A 15,962-nucleotide genomic window follows, 5' to 3' on the forward strand; every position below is an offset into this window, starting at 1 on the left:
TATGTGTGTGCTTGCAGTTAAACGTACTGTAGCTTGAAATGAGCTTGCCAGGTTCTTTCCAAAGCCTACGTCTGATGGTCACCAAGGCCACCACTGCTTGTGGCACTTGCCATGAGAAAATAAGTCCTTACACATATTAGGTCAAACCTAAAATATGTCCCATAAAAAAAGTCAAATAAACTTTGCGGTCTAGTCTTAACCAGGAATGCCGGTTGTTTTCATCTGGGCACTCCAGGGCTATTTCTGGTCAGAGTCCTTCAGGTCTAGACAGGAGACGATATCTGATCCTGCAGCCCAACAGCAGGTACACTGCACATGTACTGTGGTGAGACGCGAGAGGAAATTCCTTACGGTTTTGTTGTATTCTACTTTGGTCAAATTGTTCTCGTCTCCTCCGTGAACCTGTCTGAATGGATTTCCAAAAGTTTAACTGGTGCACACCTGCCACAGAACAGTAAAAATACCTTCCTCTTTCCTGTAAAAAGAGAAACACTCACTCTTAGATGTAATGAAGAAGTGCAAAAATTTATTCTGAGCTGTTTTTAAAAAAAATAATCCCCTTCATATTACTTTCTGCATGATTTTAGAAAACTGCTCCTGCTGCTAAAATTATCTGCAGTATTAAACTACAGCTTTGCATCTTTAGTCTTAATTACATCATTACAGCTGCAGAGTTCAGTGGAATAGTGGCCTCACAGTGTCATAAGTCAGTTCATTTGTAATTAATGATCACTGCCTTTTGAGTGCATGTTCTTGTTACAAAAACAAACTGCCAAAGGATGGTGGAAATGGCTTAATGACTAGTCTCTATTTATGTCTGGAGAATGGTCACATGTGGTGTTACCACCTGAAAAGTTTTAACATGTTTTGATCACTCTATTTCCATTCTCCATTTATATGTTTATGCAACACACTTGAGTTGGCCTCTTATTTTTCTTTCTTCAGTTCTAAAAGCTTCTTGGCTTCATCAGCCAGTTTGTGTTTCTGCACCTGAAATACAAAAAAAAAAAAAAAGGCAAATCAGGAGATTGTCAGTGATGTTTCCCCACCTCCAGGTCATGATTTGTATTGAGATCATTTGAATCTGAAAGTAATTTGAGCGTTATTACCAGCGAGGGTCTGATCTCAAACTAATCACCTGTGATGTTCAAACACTCCGGGCCTTTTCAGTAAGTCTGTGGCATAAAATCCTTGACATTCATGTAGCTGGATCAGCCCATATGGTGAAAGAATTTCATGTATGTGGCATCATGCATGTAAACAGGCTACAGTACAATTTATTATTTGGAGTGAAAGCAGTGGTCTTCTAGGAGGAGGTGAGGGCACAAAAATAGAGTCTAATTGGTTGGTGAAGTGCTGTTTATGACAAAAGATGAGTTTCTTTTCATAATAGTGGAAGAAGTAGATGACATGGACACTTTGTTGGTCTTCTCTGACAATTCTATTATTCACAAACGTGCTCTATTTCTACATATTTTGTGCTAATGTACATGGTTGTTGGATGAGGTTGTGGAAACCAGCAGTTCAGGTGCTGTTATTGGTGAGGAAGGGATTATTGACCTCAACTTCACGGACTCTGCTGTCATCTTTGTAGAACCAATGGAGGCTTGAGAAGCTACGTGAGAAACCGGAGTGTCTGGGTTTGCAATTGTCCTGGATCAAGACTACGATCCAGGATTTTAATGACTCCCTGGACTCGGCCATCGGAAGTATATCTGTATGTGCTTAAAGTGGTGACGTTCTAGAGACATTCATGTCACTGTGGCCCCAGCCTTTGAGATGGAGAGAAGAATGGAAAAAAGCTTATGGAGTCAAAATGTCACTGTGCAGAGAAGCATTTGGCAATGCTGATAATCTTTGCAAGAGAAAGAAGGGCCAGATTTTTGGGGTTCTGGTGCTACCTGTCTCACCCTATGGTTGACCTTTTGTTAACGTGGTGCATTTCTGTGATGGATGGTACCAGTGCATGTTCCAAGACCTGACTATTGCATATCTGTCCTTGGAGTTGTAGTTATCCAGTATAAAGTTCCAAGAACAGAAGGGGTCATACAGTGTAAACTTAGGCCATAGAAATAAAATCAAATAAAATGCTCACTTTAAGACGTTACTGTTGGATGTGAATGGTTGAGATGTGGATTTCTGCTGTGCTGCTTTTAGCTGAGGCTTGTTAAACTAACAGGATGCTGAGTACTCGCAGACTAGCCAGTAGCTCCCTTCATTTTCCCTCCTGTCTGGGTGCCCCGTGGGTAATCCTCCTCAAACAACACCATGCCAACAACAAATTATTTTTAACAGCATCCCATGAAAGAAATGGGAGATGGTGTTTCCACATTAGAATTCAGCCCTTCCTAATTTACCATGAATTGAGAGAGCAGCTGCTAATTATATCCTTGATTAAAAATCCCTTGTTTGTACTCTGGGTGCACATCATATTGTAGAGTATAATTTGATGGAAATGTACGTATGAGCTCACTTGGGAAGCTGGGATCTATAAAATTACCTTTCCTGTAACAGTGATTGGAAAGCTGTTTACGAAAAGCACGTAGCGAGGAATCTTGAAATGGCTGAGCTGAAAGCAGCAGATAGAGCGTGATAAGTCTCTAATCTCTTGCTCACTGGAAAACATTTAACATGATGTTAGATAGTGGAGTTGTACAGGTATTTTAGCACACCTGTCCTTTGCAGTAATCTTTGATTTCTCTCTGAGTGCAGTCCTGTCCAGGTACAAGTTGGATACATGCACAAATCTCTTCACCCATGCGAGCATCATCCACGCTGACCACCTGAGATATGGCATAGAAAGGGATATTATTGTTGCTGGCACTATGATTATGAATGTAAAGCCAATTAGCGTTGCCTATAAATTCCAAGATGTCAGACTGAAACATATTTACAATGTGTGCATGTTAAGAACTTTCTGTTGGGGTCCAACCTGTGCCTCCTTGATTTTTGGGTGTGTGTGTAGGAACTGTTCAATTTCAGCGGGGTAAATGTTCTCTCCTCCTCTGATGATCATGTCTTTGATCCTCCCCTCAATGCGGCAGTAGCCATATGCATCCATGGAGGCAATGTCCCTGCATGTGTCATGTCAAGAAAACCATAGAATCCAGATAATAAAGCATTAGTGCTGCATAACACAAAATAAATAAATCAAATAAAACCCAAATAAAGTATTTGCCTTTACAGCTAGATCAGATCCCTGAGCATGTGCTGCAAGTCGCCCCATCCACCGCACTATGGAACTGCCCTTGATCCTGGATGGCAACAACCGAGGCAGATCACTAGACTATTCACACTCAGTAAACATAGCCATCTATCTACTGAAGCCAAGTGATCCCCTTGTCCTTTTCCACTTGCTAGAGTCTTCAGCAAATAGAAGTGCGCCACATGACATAGTGTCAAAGATGATGTACGTTCACCATGCAAATAGTAAGCCTCATCTGAGACTCTCTAAGACTCTGTTCAGACTGGGGTTTTGTGTGAATTAAAGTCGCTAACTGGGACTCTTGTCTTGTTGCGGTCAAGAAACGAGAATTGTCCTCTGTTCCGTTGGCACAGCTCCAAATGCTGCGCGGCTCTCTGCCAAGACAGTCCGGTCAGAATTAATAACTTCAAAATAAATTGCCGCTTTAAATAAAATAACACCTCCTTCCAATCGCTGTAATACAGACAAACTACAATTGACTAAAATGTTTCTTTCCTCCCAAAATGAGACATCCTGCATTCTTTATGAATTACATCCTGACGTGCAGCACAGTCGGCTGCACGAGCTCAGTGACATTCATGCCAATAATGTCTGAAAGGAAATGCTTTTGACAAAAACTACAGATTTTGTTTATTTCTATTTATGTCCAGAGATCAAGGATCCACCATATAGAGTTTATGTCCAGGGTTTAAGGATCCAGTGACCAATTTCATATTTATTTACTTAGACTCAATAAAATGTTGTTGACATAGAAAACCTGTAAAGCCTACTTTTAGTACACAGAAAATTAACAAGAGGATAAAGAATCGGATCGATAATGGTATCGATATAGATCAAATCTTATCACTTTAAACAGGTAACCATGAATTTGTGTGATATTTCCAAAAGGAATTAATTCATGACCTCACAAAAAGTTTACTTTTTAAGCTGCCATCAGAGCCAAGGTTTGCTGTTTTAACACTAAAACTCTGGTGTAAGTTTCTATGAAGTAAATTGTTGTCTATGTCGTTATCATAGAAAAATGGCCGTGCCTCATGTCATGAACCTGAATTCTGCCGTTGCAAATGACAATAAATTCAGCTGTAATGACCATTGTGACTGTTTTTTGATGCTGACAACTGAACAAGTGCGCATGTGTGTTTCTGTGTGGTGCCGCTGAGAAAAAGAGACTGTTTTTTACTGAATGCCAGTGGAGAAGACACTGGCCACACGGATGTATAGTGAGGAAGTTTGACATTATGATCCCCAAACTAGCTGGACTGTAGCTATATGCATTTCATCTCCGAAAGGTGGGTTGAACTAAGTGACTGTGGTGAGGGGAAAAACTCCTCCCAGCTGTTTTTTGAGGAAGAAACCTCAATCAGACCAGACTCAGAGGGGTGATCCACTGCTTAGGCCATTCTAATGGTAACAGCTTTCCCCACTGCCCTTTAAAATATGTGCCCTCCTCTCACAGAAGCCAGCGACAGAGTTATCCCACAGGGTGCAGTAACAAGAGCTCTTAATTTCTAGTGATGAACACTGGGAGGTGTTATACAGTGGGTGCCCCCCAGAAAAAACTAAAACAAATATACACTGGCTGCAGAACCACCTACAGTCTTAGATGGAGTCCAACAATGCTCAGCTTACAGTAAGTCGAGATAATATTTAGAGTGTTTTCTTCTGTGTCAGTTGCTTTCAAAGTAATGTGGGTACACGAACGATTAATATCAACTCTTACTTACCCTGTTTTGTACCAGCCATCCTTCATGATGCAGTCAACTGTTTTAGCAGTTTCCCCCCAGTACTCCAACATCACACAGTAACCTCTGATCATAAGCTCTCCCGTTGTCCCCAGGGGTACGATTTGTCCAGTTGAAGTATCCACTATTTTAGCCTATACAGAAGTTGATGAGCATTTTTAAGCAATGTTTTTATTTAAAAATACAGTTCTGGTGTGTGCGTGTGTATTCCCATTTGGGAAATTGATGAGACGTCTTGCAGAGTTGACAACCAAAATTCCTAGATGCATTCTGTTTTGATGAAGTGACTGTGGATGTGAGAATTTATGATTTGAATATGGTCAATAACTTAAAAACTAATGCACACTACTTTATTCAAACCTGGAATGTATGAAATAATCATCTTTATATTTTTTCTGAATTAATAGTACATGGCTTTACCTCTGTGTGGTTCAATATGTATCCAACTGTCTCAGATTTTCTCTCCATGTTGTCTGTGGGGGATCCCAAAAAAGTCATAGGGCTGTTCTCTGTGGTGCCGTAACCAATCTGTTAAGCACAAAAACAACACATTATGAGCAGGGAAGTGGTTTAATATTGTTTTTAGTTGCAATGAGTGCAAACTTTCTGGTTTGGTCTGTTGCTTTGAGCAGTTGGAATTAATGTCCCTTGCTCAAGGGCAGTGTATTGGTAGCAATAAATATTCATCTAGTCCAGCGACTGAATTTACACATTTTAGGGCCACTGCATCCTCACAGATTGTATGCCACATTTTTTTCCCCACAAGTAACAGATTAGTTTCACTGGTCTCAGAAAGACAGCATCCACACCTGGAGTGGGCAGGTAGGTGGAGTGGGATGTAGTGTACAAAATTTTGACTGCAGACAATTTTTTTATCACGAGTTTTCATTTAATATCATCACATGGGCTAGTTTCTCATAATATCTGTTGTTTGTAGTTACCTCTTCTAAGCTGGTTCCGTTTACACCCACATACTACTTTCATTTAAAGCTAAAGTGTGTGCAGTTTAATGTCATCTAGTGGTGAGATTGTTATATACATGGTGGCCTCCATGTAGATATGAAGGGCTCAATCTAATTTTATGAAAACAAATTGATTTCTTGTTGCAGGTAATTATAACACTAATGAACAGATGGTTCTAGACACTAGATTTGATTTTTGCTAAGAAACACCCCTAAAGTCTACACACTGTACCTTTAATCAAAAAAATTATTTTCACAGACCTTGGTGAGCAGGTTGGTCCAGTTGTCAATTTGCATGATGTGTCAAAAAAGTAAAAGAACTTTTCAGTATTGACTTTTGTTTATAGCAGGAGTGTTTCTGCATGCAGAGACAGAATTGCACAACTTTGAGTCTATTTTTCAAGGTCAACATACATACATACATACATACATACATATATATATATACACATACATACATATATATATGTACACACACACACACTGGACATCTTTGGTCTCTCCAGAGGATCCTTGGGTGCCACTGGAATGACTTTGTATCACTTGTGGTTACCTAGAAAAACTAATATGAGGTGTATCACTTGCGTATTGACATATTGGCCGTGTGGCAAGTTTCTCTGTGCATGAACCAGCATATACTTGTAAGTGCCTGAGTTCTAAGGAACCCAGTAGCTGGAGAAGGCTAAAGGGATTCCCACATTTCACCTGGCTGTGGTAGATAGATGGTTCCATCAGGAATTTTGATGTATGCACTTTGAATGTCCTGTTGCTTTTCCATTGCCATAATTTTTTGTGATGATTGAAATGAAGTAAGCGATTGTGAGAATGTTGGCCTTGAAAAATAGGGAATATGTTACAATTGTTCAGCAAGTTTAAATTCCATTTATCATGTGCATGTCCAACCCTCAAACTTTCCAAACCCAGAACCAGTCAACAAGACTCCTCACTTTTCTTACCCCATTGTTCAAAGTACATACAGGGTGACCCCCCCCCCCCCCCCCCCAAAAAAAAACAGAATCCATAAAAATTGTAATAAATCCTAAAAAAAAAAAAAAAAAGTCCAGCAAATTTCAGTCTGTGTATGATCATTCCCCAAAGTTTCAGTTATCTTGGTTGCTTTGCATAAAAGTCATGTTCTTTCATAGTTATGCTCCAAGACATGTTCCAATCATTTTCCCCAACATGTCTTGGTCAATCCAGGAAAAGATATTTTGCCTGGAGGACTATTTTGCCAACAAATCATACCATTTGGAACATAATTATGAAAGAACATGGTTTTGTAGGAACATCCTTTGTAGGATTTATTACAATTTTATGGGTTCTATTTTTTGGGTCACTCTGTATCATGAAGGTCATGGATTAAATTCACAAATTCTGCCAGGGACTGACTGAAAAATAACTCTATAAACACCTAACCCAGTCACGTTAACTTACAGGTTTGAATGTAGAAGTTGATTACACAACACTGCTCCATTTCAAAAGAATGAAAAGTAGCATCTCAGATGGTCATTCCTTGAATGATGGAAGTATCATTTGCAAGTGTTTTGACTTCAAACAGCATCGCTGCTCTTCCCGTCCATCTGGAGACTATTAGAGGTTATAAACCAGCTGCTCTGAGTTGGCTCCTTTTCTTCCCGCCGCAGACTGAAGTAAGATGTCTGGGATTGTGCACAGGCTGAACTTGACCTCGTGCCACATCATTAAAATACACACAGAAGGTACTCACATCTTAACAGAAGATGTAAAAACAGAAATTCTGATACAACCATGAAGCCTTTTATACTTTGGGCATGCACACAGGAGAATGTTGCACATAAGCAGACTGAAAATAACCTTCAAAAGTGCAGCTTTTTTTTTTTTTTTTTTTTTTTTTTACCAGAATGAAGGAGCCAGTGTTGTCTCTCAGATAATTTAGGGTTAAATTCTCATGGACACTTGACTTACCCTTGCAAAACTCTCACTCATATACCCTGGCAAGCCCCCCCCAAATGTAAAGTAAATGTTATAAATAGTGCTGTGTTGTGTTCACTGGCCATCCTCCGCTGAAAACCCAAAGTGAACGCCTGCACTTCCCACCTTTGCTCTGTCACTCACCTTTTTTACTCCTCCTTTCAGCACTGAACATAGTTTAATTTAGGTCTTGCCGCTCACTTTACAGTTATCTGCACTCTTTCTCTCGGAGGCTTCATACTGGATTTTTCTACTAGATTCTTTCTACGGCAAAAAGACCAGAAGAAAATCCATCCAAATTCCGGGACTGAATTATTTCTTAAGAGCTGATCAGCATGTTTTGTATGAGAAAGTTGCTGCTGGGGGCCTGTTTTCTGCTCATGGGCCAGGCAGTACAGGGAGTCCCAAGTCAATGCCCCAACTTGTGTCACTGCCACGGTGACCTGCAGCACGTCATCTGTGACAGTGTGGGACTGAAGAAGATCCCTCGAGTGTCAGAGGCCACCCGTCTGCTGAACCTTCAAAGGAACAACTTGGGCACCATACCCACAGGATCCTTCAGTGAAAGTAAGGGGCTCATCTCTCTGCACATGCAGCACTGTCAGCTCCGGGAGATCGGATCCCAGGCCTTCAAGGGGCTGAAGAAGCTTGTCTACCTCTACCTGTCCAACAATGAAATCAGCAGCATCAAACCCGGTGCCTTCGAAGACCTGACAGAGCTTACCTACCTCTACCTAGATGGGAACCAGATCAGCGAACTAGCCAAGGGCATCTTCTCCCCCATGATCAATCTCTTTATCTTACAGCTCAATGACAACAGGCTTAGAGAGCTGCGGCCTGGAACTTTTACAGGTGCTAAAGACTTGCGTTGGCTGCACATGAGTGGGAACGAGTTAACCACCTTGCATCCAGGCTCCCTAGATGAGGTTGAGAATCTCGCTATATTTCACCTGGACAGGAACAAGATGACCACATATCCCAGTGCTGCAATGAGCAAACTTCGGGTGGTAGAGGAACTCACATTGGGCAGGAACCCCATGAGAACCATCCCAGAAAATGCCTTCCAGAGTTTTGGGCGCTACATGGAGAAACTACATCTGGACAACATGGGTCTAGAGAAGGTCAGTCTATGGTGTCACTGGATATATACTAGACAGACGTAACTCAGACTTGCAAGATAAGGTTGATGAAGTATTCTTTGTGTCTCATGCAGAATACATAAAGATTGAGGACACATAACTCCTGAGCAACTACATAGCTATGCTACGCTGCCATTATATACAGTGTAGACATGCAGTTTAATTAAACAAATCTGTGAAATTATAATTTATTGAATGGAAGTAGTAATTTTAAAATATGAGTGAAGCGTTGCGAAGTTCACTCATAGTACAGGGCGTCCTAAACAGGAAGTGCCAAAATTCCAGTCCACAGTAAAACAGGAAATGTTGAAATGTCAAACACTTCCTGGATTGACAGACGAGATCTCATGGAATCTCACAGGAACTCAGTGGCAAGCTCACACTCAAACAGGAAGTGCCGAACACTTCCTGACATGGGTGGAGCTAGAGCGGGGTTTCGCTGGACTCCCCTGAAATCTGATTGGACACAGATTATTGACATGTCACGGCACCACACTGTTTTTGAAATTAGTGAGTCACATTGGCTGCTAGGTTCCTCCTGTCCAGTAGTTAGTGCTGTGTACCACAAAAAGTTCTAATCCACCTTAGTAGAAGAAGAAAAATCTTTGCTTCAGATTTGAACTGAACATGTCATTTGAGCTATGGACTTCTAATCACACCAAACTTATATTGTGAGTAAACGACCATATTTTATGCCAGAAAATATTCAAATGACCTACATACAGTCCAGAATTGCCACATATTTAGTAATTTAAACTTTCTGGGCTATTGGCTGTTGGGAAATTTCCCTGGTAATCTTTAACACATTTAAGAACTCTAGATACTGCTAAAGAAACACGTTTTATTTTGTATGTTTCATTTTTAATCAATATTCCATTGATAACAGTATGACTGAATAAAATTTCATAACATTTGGCAAATGTTCATTTTGTTTCGATGTATGGTAACAAGTTGACCCACTTATTTTAGCCATTTTCTCTTAAAACATCAAAATAGTAATTTTACACCTTTCTATGACCCTCCCAAAAATGTAACAATCATTCTGAACATTTTGAATACCTTGGAAAGTCTATAGCTACTGCAGTTTAGAAAATACAGCTGTATTTGAAGTTAACGCTCAAGACAAAAAAGGGGCGTGGTCATAAGATTTTAGGACATATCCCAAGTTGTTCATTGGGGTCATATTAGTTAAGTTATCTTCTCCTAAATGATGTGCATACATGTCTCAGCTATGTCCTCTACTAATTATTTTTTAGACATTCCTGAGTGCACATTTGAGGTTAATCCCATATACAGCACAGAGAAGCATTCCAGTAGGGAAAACTATAAAATAACAGCCTTCTCACACTGTGTGTGAGTGAGAACTGCAGCTCACTGGCTGTGCAGCACACGTCTAGGATGATTAAGCGATTTTTTTCAACCAATTCCAACTATTTTTAGAGTGTTTTTGTTTGGTGGCCGTAGGCCAAGCGTGTCCAGCTCTAAGTATTATACAAATGTTATTTTCAGCTTGGTGTGTTTTTTACTTTCATTAAGGAGGATCTTGTAAACAGGTCAGGAGGGGTTAGGAGGTAAACAGAGGCAGGGTGTTCCATTGCCATGAAGAGGAATATTTTTAGTTTGCAATGAGCCATCAGTTGAATGAACAATTGGGCCTTTTGCGAGCCTTTTTGGCAAGCAACAGAAATTGCAAAAACTCTCCAGCCACACTGGAATTCATCCATCTTCCATTGCTTCAAAATACCAGACCCTCGGCTCATGCGCTGCTAATGGCCTGCAGTGGAAATTTCCTTAAGGTACTCCTCCAGACTTGAATAAAACAACTCCTCAAAGAATGCAGTTGCTTTCTCATCCTCCCTCCTCTTCCTCCCGGAGGAGACGGCACTTGACATGACGCACACCATCTCATCTAGCGCCTATCTGAAGCTTTTAGCACCCTCACAGAAGCAGAAGGCAAAAAGGAGGCGGGCGACTGTCGCTGTTTACACAAGTGCTGGTGCAGACGTATGGATGAGAGGAGGCTTTCACGCCAGAGAAACCCTGGCGAGGTTCCTCGGCTCTGCATGCGTCTGCCATCTGACAGACACAGGGATGGGTTTTGAAGGATGGAATGTAGAACAAGTTTTCAGCAGTTGTGCGAGCTTAAGTAAAGGTCGAGTTGGGTCTGGGAAAAGCTGCTGCAGTGCATCACGACAACTGCCTTTAGTCCTGAATGGTAACCACCCAGGCAGACAACCGGTCCATCCTCACCTCTTCTGCAGCCAAGTGAAACGTGGGTGTTACCTTGGCCTTCTCAGGCTTTTGGGGTTCTAACTAAGGAAACATACAAGTCATACTCCTCATACGAGTCTCTCCAAGTAACCACTCATATGACAAAATCCTTCCAGCAGTACCCAAAGATCATCCAAAGAGACAGAGTACCAAAGACACCTTGTGATCACCATCGGTCACTCATTAGCATGTACGTCTCACCTACTACCATACAGGAAGCAATAGGACCTTAAAGACTTGAACCCCCATTCTCCTGCAAAGGTATTAATCTGTCCAGTTACCTCATGACTCCATAAGCTTTTCCCAGTCATCTCCCAATATCAGAGGTTGAGAGCCCAGAGACAATGTCACTGCCAAAATAAGTGAATGTTTCTACAAGTTCAACACTTTTGTTGCGTACAGACACACGTCTGACCGCCAAGTCCAGAAAGTTGCTGAAAGCTTGGATCCTTAGTCTTGATCCAGGATAAAACCCAGACATTCCAGTACTTCACTCAAGCTTCTCAAGTGCTGCAATCAGTGTATCCACTGATTCCACAAAGATCACAACATCGCCCATGAAGTTAAGGTCAGTAAAGCTTTCCTCGCCAACAAAGGCACCTCAGCCACTTCATATTTGAGCTATAGAAGGAAATGAAATACAATTTACCGTAAATGAGTTATAATAAATAAGTGGTGTGTATACAGTACAAACAAAGAATTACAATTGGTATAGTCAGTTTGCATTGATTGATGAATGTGTCTCCATCCCACTAAGAATTCATTGATTGATATATTTTATAAAAAAAAAAAAAAAAAAAACCCTGTTTTGATGTTCTTCTAGTTCTCTGATGGTGCATTCACTGGCGTGACAGCAGTCAAGGTACTCAGTCTGGACAATAATAAGCTAAAGACTCTTCCCAAAAGTCTGGCATTTGGCACAATCACCAATCTCACCCTCTCCAACAACCCTTGGAGCTGCACCTGTCAGCTTGCCCCTTGCGGAGGTGAGTAACTCGCCAAATACGCTACAATACATCTGTCGACTCCAAAGCTCTGGTCCTTCACAACTTGTGAGATGGCCCGTGAACCAGATCAGATTTTAACTGTGGCTTGTATGTAGCAAACATTGGTATTTTTATTCATTACACTACCCATTTCCAACACAGGGAGCACTAAGTAGTCCAGTGTGCATCTCTTTTACGCTCTTGCCTGTTCTCCATCTCTCCCTCAGTTTCACTTTCTGGTCCTCACTAACACATTTCTGTCAACACACAGCCCGCCATCCAGTCGGACGCTCTGTATTCATTATTGATAGAATGGGAAACCCAATCAGCAACATGACAGCGCATATTACATCACAATTACGCCTCGTTAAATCAGCTTTAAGTTGATGTTTGAGTTTAATTCTGCTCTATGTATTTTTTTTTTTTTTTTTGCAGCTCGTATGGACTTGTAGAGCAGATAGCTCAGTGAGATAACATTTTGGACTATGTGGATTATGTAGACCTGGGGTTGATTCTCAGTCATGCTACACATTTCATCTGTATTTTGTCAGTCCACACAGCTGTCCATGGGTACGTGGCTTGGCTGGGGAAGTAACCTGCATTGGACTGGTGTCCCATCCAAAGGGAGTCAAAATATTACATGTATACACTGATTTTCAATCGCTTATCCAAGACTGGGTCACAGGGGGCTGGAGTGTACCCAGTAGTCATAGGGCATGAGGCAGCGTACACCCTGGACAGGACGCCAGTCTGTCACAGGGCCACATATAGACAAACAAACACATTCACACCCGCAAGCACACCTATGGACAAGTTTAAGTGTCCATTCTACCTAATATGCATGTCTCTGGATGTGGAGGAAGCCGGAGCACCCAGAGAGAACCTACGCAAACCACTGGAGAACATGCAAGGTCCACACAGAAAGACCATAAGTGGGAATCAACCCCATGACCTTCTCGCTGAGAGGCAACAGTGCTAACCACTAATCCCACGGTTACCCAAAAAATATTGCAAACATTTTAAAATATAATGCAATTCATGCATCATTTTCTCTAGCACTTCCCTTGCTCAACAAATCAGACAAACAAGAGGGAACACTCATGCAGCACAACATCTGCACCTTATGTGTTTTATACAGAATCATGCAAATTCATTTTTTCTGAGTCCAAAATTAACCACCCTTTCTTTGACTAACACACAACCTTTCTTCACTATTGAATCCATATTGGCGCCAAACTGATTTAAACAGTCACAGCCTTTCAAGGTCACTAATGTCAAAGGTCACACGACCAGTAAAAATCTGATGTAGCTTCATATTGTATTAACGATGTGTGTCTTGAAACACTTCTTCAGTATAGCTATTCTAAATTTACGTTGGCAGCATGATGGGTTAGTGGTTAGCACTGTTGGCTCACAGCAAGAAGTTCATGGGATCGATTCCCCCCTGTGGCCTTTTTCTATGTGGAGTTTGCATGTTCTCCCCGTGTTTGCGTGGATTTCCTCCGGGTTTCCTCCCACATTTAAAGACATGTAGCTTAGGTGGATTGGAAACTTTATAATTGCAAAGGAGATCTTGATCACAATGGGACTAACCTGGTTAAATTTAAAGTGTTTGAGTCATTTTGAACTTTGCAATTTTAACAGCTTTTTCTGTAAATCGGGTCACTTTGTCCTTACCGGCGCCTCAGTCATTCTACTGACTTTGTTCCACGTGCACGCTCCTGTGCAGGTGTTATCATAGTATCCTTAAAGGCTGTGCTCCTGAGCTCTTGTTTACTGCCCACAGGTGGATGGATGCAAGTCACAGTCGTCCAGATGCAGTGTGTGCTTCTCCACCACAGCAGAAAGGCAAACAAGTCGGGGACAGCCCCGCCTTCAGCGGATGCAGAGTCAAGCAAAAGCGAGCCAGAAAAGGCAAAGGAAAAGGAGCTTCCTTATGAGGCTGGTTAATACAGCTGGACCCGAAACAAGAGAATCAGATAGATGTGATTCTTGATCAGAGCTACATCATTTAAAACAGACTTTTAATTAGAAAATTAAAAGAAAAAAACTTAAGCCAATATTGAAGTTATATTAAAATACATGTTTCATCTGCACAACCTGAGCTATAAATAAGAATTCAAACATCAGACGTAATTGTAGACCTTTAAGCAGCTTGCTAAGACATTTAGCTGGAATTCTGCACAAGTTGAAGGGGGTTTTGGAGTGGACCTGATTTGGCTTTGCAGGACTTTGTTTTTCACTTCTTTCTTCCTAACCACAGTCACTCTCATTGTGTCCCTGTCCAAACTTCTCCACTTTGGCCGTGGGGTCCAGCACACGGATTCCAGGTCATGGGGTCTTTGGTTGGAGGCCAGACTGTTTGATTTGGCTCGTGATTTTTGTGTCTGTCCGCAGGAGACGCTGGGGAGAAGCCCGTCCAGGTGACCGGCTACACATGCAGAGAAAGCTATGCTCAAATTATTCTACTTCAAAATCGTCCAAGTGTGCACCTTCCAAAAGTTGTCACTTATAGGTACACACTGTTACTTTTCCTTGCTCTACAACAGGATCAAGGACTTTTTTCATTCATTAAAATCAAAGCTGAAAGTTACAGTGAACAACAAACCAAAGGATGTGTAAATGAGGTGCTTGACCAGAGAACGTTCGCCTTCTTCTGATCCACTAAATAGCTGAGAACAAAACAAAGCACAAATACAAAAATCCTGTCTTTAGAATAGTTTTTGTTGTTGTTGTTGGGGAGGGAGTCAATCACACTCCTTTTCTATATTTTAGCTTTATGTCAATCAATCCACTTCCTGCGGCTGCTCCTGTTAGAGGTTGTCACAACAGATCAACTGTTTCCATCTCACCCTGTCCTCTGTATCTTCCTCTGTCACACCAACCACCTGCATGTCCTCCCTCAGCACATCCATAAACCTCTTCTCCTCCTGCCTGGTGGTTCTATCCTCAGCATCCTTCTCCCTATATACCCTAGGTCCCTCCACTGTACATGTCGAAAGCATCTCAAATCTCCTCCTCTCTGGCTTTGTCTCTAAATTATCCTACCTGTGCTGTCACTCTGATATGTTCTTTCCTAATCCTGTTCATCCTTGTCACTCCCAAAGAAAATTTTGGCATGAAACCATGTTGCTGTTCACAAATCATCATCTGTTTTCTAACACTATCTTCTATTACTCTTTTCCGTAACTTCATGCTGTGGCTGATCAACTTTATGCCTCTGTAGTTACTGCAGCTCTGCACATCACCCTTGTTCTTAAAATCGGAACCAGCACACTTCTTCTCCAACTCCTCAGGTATCCTCTCACATTCCAAGAGTTAGAAACTCCCTGCCATCCCTCCAAAACATTGCCATGCCTGAACTGGAATGCCATCTGGACCAACTGCCTTCCCAGTCTTCATCCTCTTCATAGCTGCCCCAAATTCATCCTTACTAATACCTTGCACTTCCTGATTTACACTCTCTACACCATCCAACTCTCTCTCGTCACAAAATATTCCTTCCACCTTCTCAACACTCTCTAGTCACTTGTTAGCGCATTCCCATCTGGGTCCTTTCCAGCTCAGTCCCTTTGTCAATCTCACTCCATAACCACCCCAGAAAAACAAAGTAATCCTGAAAACAATTTTCTTTTAAAGATTAAAAATCATCTTGGCAGGTGACTCAATTTTCCCTCTCAATTCTATGTCTCGTGGATCTATAAAAA

At 41.5% G+C, this 15,962-nt stretch overlaps 2 protein-coding genes across 2 annotated transcripts in view; one reads left to right on the forward strand and one right to left on the reverse strand.

The window, feature by feature from the left end:
• Nucleotides 1-507: 507 nt before the first annotated feature.
• The window catches only part of acsf2 (acyl-CoA synthetase family member 2), a 61,990-nt gene continuing 46,535 nt past the window's right edge, over nucleotides 508-15,962 (reverse strand). The window contains 7 exon segments of the mRNA XM_034193351.1: nucleotides 508-990; nucleotides 2,501-2,569; nucleotides 2,673-2,783; nucleotides 2,933-3,074; nucleotides 4,930-5,081; nucleotides 5,368-5,475; nucleotides 8,066-8,071. Of these exon segments, the coding sequence (XP_034049242.1) occupies nucleotides 928-990; nucleotides 2,501-2,569; nucleotides 2,673-2,783; nucleotides 2,933-3,074; nucleotides 4,930-5,081; nucleotides 5,368-5,475; nucleotides 8,066-8,071 (651 nt within the window). The 3' untranslated portion in view covers nucleotides 508-927.
• On the forward strand, nucleotides 6,967-15,517 carry chad (chondroadherin). The gene is made up of 4 exons (XM_034193348.1): nucleotides 6,967-8,980; nucleotides 12,093-12,255; nucleotides 14,042-14,200; nucleotides 14,653-15,517. Exons 1-4 carry the CDS (start codon nucleotides 8,195-8,197, stop codon nucleotides 14,913-14,915), a joined length of 1,371 nt encoding a protein of 456 aa, XP_034049239.1. The 5' UTR covers nucleotides 6,967-8,194; the 3' UTR covers nucleotides 14,916-15,517.

Source organism: Thalassophryne amazonica, chromosome 18, assembly GCF_902500255.1.
Source record: "Thalassophryne amazonica chromosome 18, fThaAma1.1, whole genome shotgun sequence".
In the NCBI taxonomy this organism is placed as follows: domain Eukaryota; kingdom Metazoa; phylum Chordata; class Actinopteri; order Batrachoidiformes; family Batrachoididae; genus Thalassophryne; species Thalassophryne amazonica.

Coding starts and splice junctions, on each gene's coding strand:
- chad (XM_034193348.1), top strand. CDS start 8,195: ATGTTTTGTATGAGAAAGTTGCTGCTGGGGGCCTGTTTTCTGCTCATG. Junction 8,981..12,092: donor ACAACATGGGTCTAGAGAAG/GTCAGTCTATGG, acceptor ATGTTCTTCTAG/TTCTCTGATGGTGCATTCAC. Junction 12,256..14,041: donor TCAGCTTGCCCCTTGCGGAG/GTGAGTAACTCG, acceptor TACTGCCCACAG/GTGGATGGATGCAAGTCACA.